This window comes from Panulirus ornatus, chromosome 6 (genome assembly GCF_036320965.1).
Source record: "Panulirus ornatus isolate Po-2019 chromosome 6, ASM3632096v1, whole genome shotgun sequence".
NCBI classification, from domain to species: domain Eukaryota; kingdom Metazoa; phylum Arthropoda; class Malacostraca; order Decapoda; family Palinuridae; genus Panulirus; species Panulirus ornatus.
Genome location: NC_092229.1, coordinates 50622497 through 50634604, shown reverse-complemented (window position 1 = coordinate 50634604; position 12108 = coordinate 50622497). Strand labels below are relative to the sequence as shown.

The window sequence follows — 12108 nt, the reverse complement described above, 5'->3', positions numbered from 1 at the left end:
GTGACAACGCTTAATCATTTTCGTTTTTCCTTTTTTTATCTGAAGTCGAGATCACGAGGTGGGACAGTCACCCGCACACAAAACTGTTGTAAAAGAGAGAAAAAAAGAGAGAGAGAGAGAGAGACGATTTATTGTCGTGCGAAAGATATCTTGTCCCCTCCATATCTGGCAAAGATATTTTGTCCTTCACCTTATCTGGCTACAGATAACATTCGTATACCCTCAGTGTCCTGCAGTATATAGATAGTCCTCTCTCTCTCTCTCTCTCTCTCTCTCTCTCTCTCTCTCTCTCTCTCTCTCTCTCTCTCTCTCTCTCTCTCTCTCTCTCTCTCTCGTTCCTCTGGTGAGCGTTGATCCCGGCAACAGGTTTCCCGAGGCATCCCTGATGGTGCCTTGATGTAACGGGACTGGCTGTGTGTGTGTGTGTGTGTGTGTGTGTGTGTGTGTGTGCTTGGAGAGAGAGAGAGAGAGAGAGAGAGAGAGAGAGAGAGAGAGAGAGAGAGAGAGAGAGAGGCCTTGTCGTTGCTGCTTCTGCTGCTGCGTACCTTGCTACAGGTGTCCTTCGCCACATCATCCATCACTCGTATTATTCTTCAAAAACATGGGAAAACATTTTTCGATTTTCGAAAGAGATTCCTGAGTTACTGGTTGGGGTGTGAGGCTGGCAGATGTTCGCTTATGAGGGCATCTGGTGAGAGTCGTACAGTACCTCTGGCGATGCTTGGAAATCAAGTTCCTCCAATATGGACACCTGCCTGACGATATATAGGCTTCAATCCTCTTTATAGGGATTCGAAGACGGGGCGAGAGGAGAGTCGTCGTCATCTTACACTTTCTCCAAGCCTCAAAGTTTCATTTTCTCTCTCAATAAACATTTCTTCTTTCTTTTTCTCTTTTTTTTTTTTCGTCGTAGGAATGACATTTGTATTTTTACGTCTGGCAGCGGCGTGATGTGGTCGTCCTTGGTGCCCTGATCTCTCACAATTAAGACCAGAGTGGCATAGTTTTGAGCCAATCCGTGTGAGGTCAGAGTCATTCCAAGGCCAACCCCTAGACGAACGTGTCCGTCTCCCGTTTGCGAGAGGTAGTTTACTGGTTCAGCTTCTGCATGACCCAAAGGACCAACATCTGGTCATGCATTGTTATGGCACACAAGAGATTAGTTTCCCTAGCAGGTATAGTTCGCCTGTAATAATCTGCTTGAAATACCATCATTTGATCTGGATTCTGCGATCGTATTCGATGATAGGGCAGCAGCTGACGCGAAGACTCCTTGAGACAGTGAATACCTAAAAGAACTCCACACTAAGTTGTGTACAACTCCACACTAAGCATTGTACAACTCCACACTAAGCAGTGTACAACTCCAAACTGAGCAGTGTAGAACCCCACACTGAGCTGTGTAGAGCTCCACACTAAACACTGTAGAACTCCACACTAAGCAGTGTAGAGCTCCACACTATACAGTGTAGAACTCCACACTAAGCAGTGTAGAACTCCACACTAAACAGTGTACAACTCCACACTAAGCATTGTAGAACTCCACACTAAACAGTGTAGAACTCCACACTAAGTAGTGTACAACTCTAAGCAGTGTACAACTCCACACTAAGCAGTGTACAACTCCACACTAGGCGGTTTTAAAGTCCTCACTGACCTTGTATAAAACTTATGATCTAAGGCTCTTGAGGATAGCGCAGGGTAGTCGTAAACTAAGCCTTCTCAGTACTTAGTCGTAAACTAAGTCTTCTCAGTACTTAGTCGTAAATTAAGCCTTCTCAGTACTTAGTCGTAAACTAAGTCTTCTCAGTACTTAGTCGTAAACTAAGCCTTCTCAGTACTTAGTCGTAAACTAAGCCTTCTCAGTACTTAGTCGTAAACTAAGCCTTCTCAGTACTTAGTCGTAAACTAAGCCTTCTCAGTACTTAGTCGTAAACTAAGGCTTCTCAGTACTTAGTCGTAAACTAAGTCTTCTCAGTACTATAAAAAGCTCTGGTCACCTGAGATAACCCAATAGAAATCGACTGATATATTGAGAGAGAATGAAATGCACTAGAAGTCCTTTACCTATTTGATACATTTCCCAGGGTATGCAACCGCGAAGCCACGCCGCGCTTCCAGTTACCAGACGTCTTTGACTAGGAAAGGAAATTAAAGTAAATAGAACAGAAGAGTCTGATGACTTTTATCCACGAATAATGAGCGAGAGAAATGAGATGTTTAACTCGCTCGCTTCTCGAACAGGAAATCACTCGCATCTTGCGAAAAAAGCTCCTCAGATTGGTTGATTGCTGGCGTAACACTGATATTCTGAAAACGTCATAAAACGTCCTAAATCATATATATATATATATATATATATATATATATATATATATATATATATATATATATATATATATAAAGAATTTCCATGGTTCGTTCATATGACGTTACATAAAGATAGAATCTACCTACAATCATCAATATATATATATATATATATATATATATATATATATATATATATATATATATATATATATATATATATATATACGATCAAAAACAGCTTCGAAAGGACCTTGTGGTCAGCTGTTGTATATACCTTTCCTCGTCTTTCTTAAGCGCGTGCCTCTCTCTCTCTCTCTCTCTCTCTCTCTCTCTCTCTCTCTCTCTCTCTCTCTCTCTCTCTCTCTCTCTCTCTCTTCTCTCTCTCTCTCTCTCTCAAAGACTTCGCGAGATATTTTTCGGAATCTATTCATCATCTTTTGGTGATCCTACCATCGCTGGCAGGTTGGTCCAGACACCCCGAGGTTCCAGAGGTCCCGTCGAAGACTCTACGTACTCGAAGTCGCCATTGCGGCGCGCGTGGACACGAAGCTGCTGGGCTGGTGTCAGAGCGTAGAAGATACACAGAGGTCTGTGACTTGGTGTACTTTGAACATTTATCCTTCGTGAGATCGGAAGGTAATTTTCCGATTCCATATATCCCAGAAACCGCGAAATCGGAAAGTATTTATCCGATTCCTTTTATCCTAGAAACTCCTTCGTCTGTTTTTCAATTACCACTCTCTCTTCGTCTGTTTTTCAATTACTCTCTCTCTCTCTCTCTCTCTCTCTCTCTCTCTCTCTCTCTCTCTCTCTCTCTCTCTCTCTCTCTCTCTCTCTCTCTCTCTCCCTCCTTCTCTATCATATATTTTTTATCCTCTTTTCAAGGTTTGCGATCCAGTTTCATTTCTTTTTATCTCGTTCGGATTTAATCTAGGAAAAAAAAATTTCCTATTGTTTGGATTTGTTCTTTCACATCACCTTACGTAGGAATTTACTCCACCACCTGGGAAACACGGTGTTCGATAAAAACTACTATCATGCTCATTTATAAGTTAGATAATTTGGTATTAGATAATAAGAGGAAGTTAGATGACGAGGTAATTGAGAGATACCTGTCACACAACCATACATTTATTACCTTAAAGTTGATTAATTATTTTCCTGTTTTCAGGTGTACTTGTGACCCACTGGGACAACATGGGACCATTCCCATCTGCATTGGGATGGGTCAGGTATGTACAGCCTTACCACACACACACACACACACACACACACACACACACACACGGTAGCCTAAGCCAGGTATCCATTTATCGACCAGTCCAGAGAGGAGAGGATGAACACCTGGGTTGGGTTTAGGCCGACTTCCACACCCAGGATTCGAACCCATGAGATTCTGACCCTGGGCTGAACTATTTTTAGCAACACTAGCCATACGCCACCGAGGCCCCCGTGTGTGTGTGTGTGTGTGTGTGTGTGTGACCTCATGAAAAAAAAAGGGTAACTCACGAGTGACGTCACATGAAACGCGTTTAGGTTATTGTTTTGTCTCGTGGATGAAAAGGGAAACAGTTTGAGGGTACTGGAGCCATCTTGTGTTGCACATACCAAAGCATTATGATGTTCCAGAGACGGTAAAATATCTCCAGATTTACAGTGATGTAGAAGTTTTCTCTTATATCTTATGTTTCCACAGTGGAGACCGCAGACCAGCCAAGGGCAATATATATATATATATATATATATATATATATATATATATATATATATATATATATATATATATATGTATATATATGTATAGTGAGAGCGGGTATGGTCTTGGAATTATATTGAATTCCTGAAGATGCTTTTCCAGTATTTCTGGAATCAGTGATTATTAACTTGACCCAAACAGCCACGGTAGTTGATAGACCGAAAGCCCAAACAACCAACCCCCTGGTGATCATTAAGACACAGTATCCTTCGTGCACCGTCGCTCTGCAGACACATCTTCAACCCTCGAAGACTCGCTTGTTAGTTACAGAACCGATGCTGTGCTGAGAGCGTGATCGCGGATCTGTTATATGTACATGTCTTGGCTATGGTACCGAGTACTTACCCATCATCTCGAAGACTTTCAGTGTCTTAGGGGTGTACTTCCCAGTACTTCAGTCAAGACTTCACTCAGTGTCTTATGGATGTACTCCTTAGTACTTAAGACTTTGATAGCCCCCATGTGTCGTTGTATATCTCAGTATCTACTCGACCATAAATCCTAATGATTGCATTTCTCTCACCTGTTCTTTTCCGAATATCAGAGATGCTAAAGGTCTCTAGAGGTATGCGTACCCGTTTGCATCTACCCGTTTGCATCTACCCGTTTGCATCTACCCGTTTGCGTCTTCCCGTTTGCATCTACCCGTTTGCATCTACCCGTTTGCGTCTTCCCGTTTGCATCTACCCGTTGGCGTGGCAGGGAGATGCACGGAGGGGAATAGTTGACGTCGTCGGGTCTTGCCCAAAGCGGCGCGCGTCGCTGTGGTGGACCTGTCCATACAGAGGAGGAGGAGGAGGAGGAAGGAAGGAAGGAAGGAGGGAAGGAAGGTTGACGTGTGTGAGAGGCCTTACTTGGTGGACACTTGTTGACTAGATCTATACCGAGAGTCACGCCAATGTTTCTCTCTCTCTCTCTCTCTCTCTCTCTCTCTCTCTCTCTCTCTCTCTCTCTCTCTCTCTCTCTCTCTCTCTCTCCACAGCGGATCAGAGGTACAAACGCCTCCTAAAGTGTTCCATGCGTGGAACGCTGTTTTGCCCCGCGTGGTAGAAGTCATGATACCGTGTGATGAGACACACTGAGTGAAAATCATATCCTGTGAGGCGTTTTTCCGACCATCGGCACCTCGTGGTGCCTTACACGACTGGTAGACGCTATTGCAAAATATTTGTACTCAGTAGTCGAGAAAGACGTAGGTATTTGGAGTGAACGTATTGACTGCTTTGTTCCCAAGCTTTGGCCAATGATTTCAGGGATATAGCAAGCGTATACCGCTATATTACCCAGTTCCATCACTCACATCATGGTAAAGATATGGAATTGAAATGGACAACGTTTTCCTACAGCGACTAAAAAGGAAAATCCACAACGTCGAGGTGGGTATGACATGAACGTTGGTAAACTGGAAGGCAAGAACATTGTGGTGTGAAGATGCAGATCAGGAACGAGGAGTCTCGTTCATGCCAGCTGATGGCCATGTGTTCCACACCCCCGTAGCTGCAGGTGGGTGTGGGTTGTGTCGCCACTCTGCAGCAGCAGGTGGGCAGGTATCACCACTTCCTGTGGTAGTAGGTGGATATGTATCCCCTCCCTCCCCAGCAGCGGTGAGTGGACATATGTTTTACCCCCTGTAGAAGCAGGTAGACATATGTTTTACCCCCTGTAGAAGCAGGTGGACATATGTCTTACCCCTTGTAGAAGTAGGTGGACATATGTTTTACCCCCTGTAGAAGCAGGTGGACATATGTTTTACCCCCTGTAGAAGCAGGTAGACATATGTTTTACCCCCTGTAGAAGCAGGTAGACATATGTTTTACCCCCTGTAGAAGCAGGTAGACATATGTTTTACCCCCTGTAGAAGCAGGTAGACATATGTTTTACCCCCTGTAGAAGCAGGTAGACATATGTTTTACCCCCTGTAGAAGCAGGTAGACATATGTTTTACCCCCTGTAGAAGCAGGTAGACATATGTTTTACCCCCTGTAGAAGCAGGTAGACATATGTTTTACCCCCTGTAGAAGCAGGTAGACATATGTTTTACCCCCTGTAGAAGCAGGTAGACATATGTTTTACCCCCTGTAGAAGCAGGTAGACATATGTTTTACCCCCTGTAGAAGCAGGTAGACATATGTTTTACCCCCTGTAGAAGCAGGTAGACATATGTTTTACCCCCTGTAGAAGCAGGTAGACATATGTTTTACCCCCTGTAGAAGCAGGTAGACATATGTTTTACCCCCTGTAGAAGCAGGTAGACATATGTTTTACCCCCTGTAGAAGCAGGTAGACATATGTTTTACCCCCTGTAGAAGCAGGTAGACATATGTTTTACCCCCTGTAGAAGCAGGTAGACATATGTTTTACCCCCTGTAGAAGCAGGTAGACATATGTTTTACCCCCTGTAGAAGCAGGTAGACATATGTTTTACCCCCTGTAGAAGCAGGTAGACATATGTTTTACCCCCTGTAGAAGCAGGTAGACATATGTTTTACCCCCTGTAGAAGCAGGTAGACATATGTTTTACCCCCTGTAGAAGCAGGTAGACATATGTTTTACCCCCTGTAGAAGCAGGTAGACATATGTTTTACCCCCTGTAGAAGCAGGTAGACATATGTTTTACCCCCTGTAGAAGCAGGTAGACATATGTTTTACCCCCTGTAGAAGCAGGTAGACATATGTTTTACCCCCTGTAGAAGCAGGTAGACATATGTTTTACCCCCTGTAGAAGCAGGTAGACATATGTTTTACCCCCTGTAGAAGCAGGTAGACATATGTTTTACCCCCTGTAGAAGCAGGTAGACATATGTTTTACCCCCTGTAGAAGCAGGTAGACATATGTTTTACCCCCTGTAGAAGCAGGTAGACATATGTTTTACCCCCTGTAGAAGCAGGTAGACATATGTTTTACCCCCTGTAGAAGCAGGTAGACATATGTTTTACCCCCTGTAGAAGCAGGTAGACATATGTTTTACCCCCTGTAGAAGCAGGTAGACATATGTTTTACCCCCTGTAGAAGCAGGTAGACATATGTTTTACCCCCTGTAGAAGCAGGTAGACATATGTTTTACCCCCTGTAGAAGCAGGTAGACATATGTTTTACCCCCTGTAGAAGCAGGTAGACATATGTTTTACCCCCTGTAGAAGCAGGTAGACATATGTTTTACCCCCTGTAGAAGCAGGTAGACATATGTTTTACCCCCTGTAGAAGCAGGTAGACATATGTTTTACCCCCTGTAGAAGCAGGTAGACATATGTTTTACCCCCTGTAGAAGCAGGTAGACATATGTTTTACCCCCTGTAGAAGCAGGTAGACATATGTTTTACCCCCTGTAGAAGCAGGTAGACATATGTTTTACCCCCTGTAGAAGCAGGTAGACATATGTTTTACCCCCTGTAGAAGCAGGTAGACATATGTTTTACCCCCTGTAGAAGCAGGTAGACATATGTTTTACCCCCTGTAGAAGCAGGTAGACATATGTTTTACCCCCTGTAGAAGCAGGTAGACATATGTTTTACCCCCTGTAGAAGCAGGTAGACATATGTTTTACCCCCTGTAGAAGCAGGTAGACATATGTTTTACCCCCTGTAGAAGCAGGTAGACATATGTTTTACCCCCTGTAGAAGCAGGTAGACATATGTTTTACCCCCTGTAGAAGCAGGTAGACATATGTTTTACCCCCTGTAGAAGCAGGTAGACATATGTTTTACCCCCTGTAGAAGCAGGTAGACATATGTTTTACCCCCTGTAGAAGCAGGTAGACATATGTTTTACCCCCTGTAGAAGCAGGTAGACATATGTTTTACCCCCTGTAGAAGCAGGTAGACATATGTTTTACCCCCTGTAGAAGCAGGTAGACATATGTTTTACCCCCTGTAGAAGCAGGTAGACATATGTTTTACCCCCTGTAGAAGCAGGTAGACATATGTTTTACCCCCTGTAGAAGCAGGTAGACATATGTTTTACCCCCTGTAGAAGCAGGTAGACATATGTTTTACCCCCTGTAGAAGCAGGTAGACATATGTTTTACCCCCTGTAGAAGCAGGTAGACATATGTTTTACCCCCTGTAGAAGCAGGTAGACATATGTTTTACCCCCTGTAGAAGCAGGTAGACATATGTTTTACCCCCTGTAGAAGCAGGTAGACATATGTTTTACCCCCTGTAGAAGCAGGTAGACATATGTTTTACCCCCTGTAGAAGCAGGTAGACATATGTTTTACCCCCTGTAGAAGCAGGTAGACATATGTTTTACCCCCTGTAGAAGCAGGTAGACATATGTTTTACCCCCTGTAGAAGCAGGTAGACATATGTTTTACCCCCTGTAGAAGCAGGTAGACATATGTTTTACCCCCTGTAGAAGCAGGTAGACATATGTTTTACCCCCTGTAGAAGCAGGTAGACATATGTTTTACCCCCTGTAGAAGCAGGTAGACATATGTTTTACCCCCTGTAGAAGCAGGTAGACATATGTTTTACCCCCTGTAGAAGCAGGTAGACATATGTTTTACCCCCTGTAGAAGCAGGTAGACATATGTTTTACCCCCTGTAGAAGCAGGTAGACATATGTTTTACCCCCTGTAGAAGCAGGTAGACATATGTTTTACCCCCTGTAGAAGCAGGTAGACATATGTTTTACCCCCTGTAGAAGCAGGTAGACATATGTTTTACCCCCTGTAGAAGCAGGTAGACATATGTTTTACCCCCTGTAGAAGCAGGTAGACATATGTTTTACCCCCTGTAGAAGCAGGTAGACATATGTTTTACCCCCTGTAGAAGCAGGTAGACATATGTTTTACCCCCTGTAGAAGCAGGTAGACATATGTTTTACCCCCTGTAGAAGCAGGTAGACATATGTTTTACCCCCTGTAGAAGCAGGTAGACATATGTTTTACCCCCTGTAGAAGCAGGTAGACATATGTTTTACCCCCTGTAGAAGCAGGTAGACATATGTTTTACCCCCTGTAGAAGCAGGTAGACATATGTTTTACCCCCTGTAGAAGCAGGTAGACATATGTTTTACCCCCTGTAGAAGCAGGTAGACATATGTTTTACCCCCTGTAGAAGCAGGTAGACATATGTTTTACCCCCTGTAGAAGCAGGTAGACATATGTTTTACCCCCTGTAGAAGCAGGTAGACATATGTTTTACCCCCTGTAGAAGCAGGTAGACATATGTTTTACCCCCTGTAGAAGCAGGTAGACATATGTTTTACCCCCTGTAGAAGCAGGTAGACATATGTTTTACCCCCTGTAGAAGCAGGTAGACATATGTTTTACCCCCTGTAGAAGCAGGTAGACATATGTTTTACCCCCTGTAGAAGCAGGTAGACATATGTTTTACCCCCTGTAGAAGCAGGTAGACATATGTTTTACCCCCTGTAGAAGCAGGTAGACATATGTTTTACCCCCTGTAGAAGCAGGTAGACATATGTTTTACCCCCTGTAGAAGCAGGTAGACATATGTTTTACCCCCTGTAGAAGCAGGTAGACATATGTTTTACCCCCTGTAGAAGCAGGTAGACATATGTTTTACCCCCTGTAGAAGCAGGTAGACATATGTTTTACCCCCTGTAGAAGCAGGTAGACATATGTTTTACCCCCTGTAGAAGCAGGTAGACATATGTTTTACCCCCTGTAGAAGCAGGTAGACATATGTTTTACCCCCTGTAGAAGCAGGTAGACATATGTTTTACCCCCTGTAGAAGCAGGTAGACATATGTTTTACCCCCTGTAGAAGCAGGTAGACATATGTTTTACCCCCTGTAGAAGCAGGTAGACATATGTTTTACCCCCTGTAGAAGCAGGTAGACATATGTTTTACCCCCTGTAGAAGCAGGTAGACATATGTTTTACCCCCTGTAGAAGCAGGTAGACATATGTTTTACCCCCTGTAGAAGCAGGTAGACATATGTTTTACCCCCTGTAGAAGCAGGTAGACATATGTTTTACCCCCTGTAGAAGCAGGTAGACATATGTTTTACCCCCTGTAGAAGCAGGTAGACATATGTTTTACCCCCTGTAGAAGCAGGTAGACATATGTTTTACCCCCTGTAGAAGCAGGTAGACATATGTTTTACCCCCTGTAGAAGCAGGTAGACATATGTTTTACCCCCTGTAGAAGCAGGTAGACATATGTTTTACCCCCTGTAGAAGCAGGTAAACCTGAGTCTGTAACCTGGGAGAGGTCGGGTCGTCGAGGGTGACCTGTGCCCTAATCCCTCACCTGTTTCACAAGTCATTCCCCTGCCCCCACCCAGAGACAGCTGGTATGTTATATTCTGGTTATATGTATGTATGTATGTACGTGGGCTGATGCCAAACTCCTTTTTTGACAACACGGAGTCAAAGTCTCATTGATGAGGCCATCTGCCAACAGGGTGTAGTTTGGGGGGCTGTTGACACCAGATACAAGAGCACCAGGGTGTATGATATCTCCCTTGGGTTGTGTGTATTGCAGGCGTCACACACACACACACACACACACACACACACACACACACACACACACACACGCGCGCAAAAGGGAGCCAGCTAGACCACTGGCAGGACAATACTTGTTGTGCTCGCCGTTGCGTCGAAGAACCAGTGTGAAGTAGTTCCTCCTGCTACGTGGCGAATCCCTGGCAATAGCCACAAGTCAGTAGTTCCACAGGTAGTGACGATAGGCCTTCCGATTCCTCATCATGTAGGACGGAATCAAGGACGTGAGCAAGGACGTGTGTAGTTAGACCTGCCATGTTCCTTGTTGCAGACCGTCCGTACGTCCGTTCCTGTGGGAAACGCAGGCTGTATTTTGGTGAGCAACAGGTCCAGAGGTATGGGCTCCACAACAGGTTCAGAGGAATGGGCTTCACAAAAGGGCCAGAGGAATGGATTCCACAACAGGTCCAGAGGAATGAATTCCACAACAGGTCCAGAGGAATGAATTCCACAACAGGTCCAGAGGAATGGTTTCCACAACAGGTCCAGAAGAATGGGTTCCACAACAGGTCCAGAGGAATGGTTTTCACAACAGGTCCAGAGAAATGGGTTCCAGAGTGGTCGAACGAGACTGGAATATCTGTAGGGTAGTCGACGATTTGCCTCAATTCAGTTGAGACTGGAAAATAATAAGGGTTATGACCTTCCTCAGCATCTATACTGGAGGAGTTCAGGAGTATTGAAATCCATTTTGCATCACATTTTAGTGTCGATATTGTGAGCCGGTATTACGAGAGCAGTCGATTATGATGTCGAATAGTTTCATTAGAGGAAATATTCTCATAAATGATATATTGACGAAGGCGCCAAGAAGAATCAAAACGGAATATTTGAAATATTTTTCTTTTATGAAGTTAAAGACGTCGGAGAGAGAGAGAGAGAGAGAGAGAGAGAGAGAGAGAGAGAGAGAGAGAGAGAGAGAGAGAGAGAGAGAGAGGCTGGCTCTTCTCCCCTGATTCAGGATGATGTAAGTGGTCATGGTGAGGTCACATGACCTTACCTGATGTTGGACGGGACACTGCAGGTGATGAGGTCAAAGAGGTCGGTGTGAGGTCAACTGGGAATCGCCGTACGATCGTAGACGGCGACACGAGACGACGCTGGGAAACCCGTTGATAGATAGCCACAAGGAAATGGTGTGACTCGCTATCTTCCCAGACTTAACCGGGTCGTGTGCGTGTGACTGTGCATAAGTAAGACAGCGGTGCCAGCTTGCGGGATACCGCTGTTGCTGGAGCGTTTCACCTCGAGTGGAAACCTACAAGAGAACATTGATATCTCGATCGTTGAAGACTGACTGCCACGTCACTTCTTTCCTTTGCACACGACCCGCTCTCTCCTGTGAGATCCCTCATGCCTCACTGTCTCGTAATATATAATCATACGGAATGCAGGATAGTTTCCTGACAGTAGTTTTGTGCTTTTCTTCTCTTAACCTGTGAAAAAAAAAAGAATTAAGCTGCCGTTCGTCAGAGGTCTCTGCTGGAACTTAGAAGTCTGCAGGAGGAGATTTTCTGTAGTGATTAACCATTACGTGGCAGAGATGAGTGAATGATCATTACG

The 12108-nt window shown here is 44.4% G+C and overlaps 1 protein-coding gene across 1 annotated transcript in view; it reads left to right on the top strand.

Moving 5' to 3' along the window:
• Positions 1 to 12108, top strand: part of LOC139749230 (uncharacterized) — a 256994-nt gene that overhangs the window by 108593 nt on the left and 136293 nt on the right. The window contains exon 2 of the mRNA XM_071662937.1: positions 3485 to 3545. Coding sequence (XP_071519038.1) covers positions 3485 to 3545 — 61 coding nt within the window. The remainder of the gene's footprint in view (positions 1 to 3484; positions 3546 to 12108) is intronic.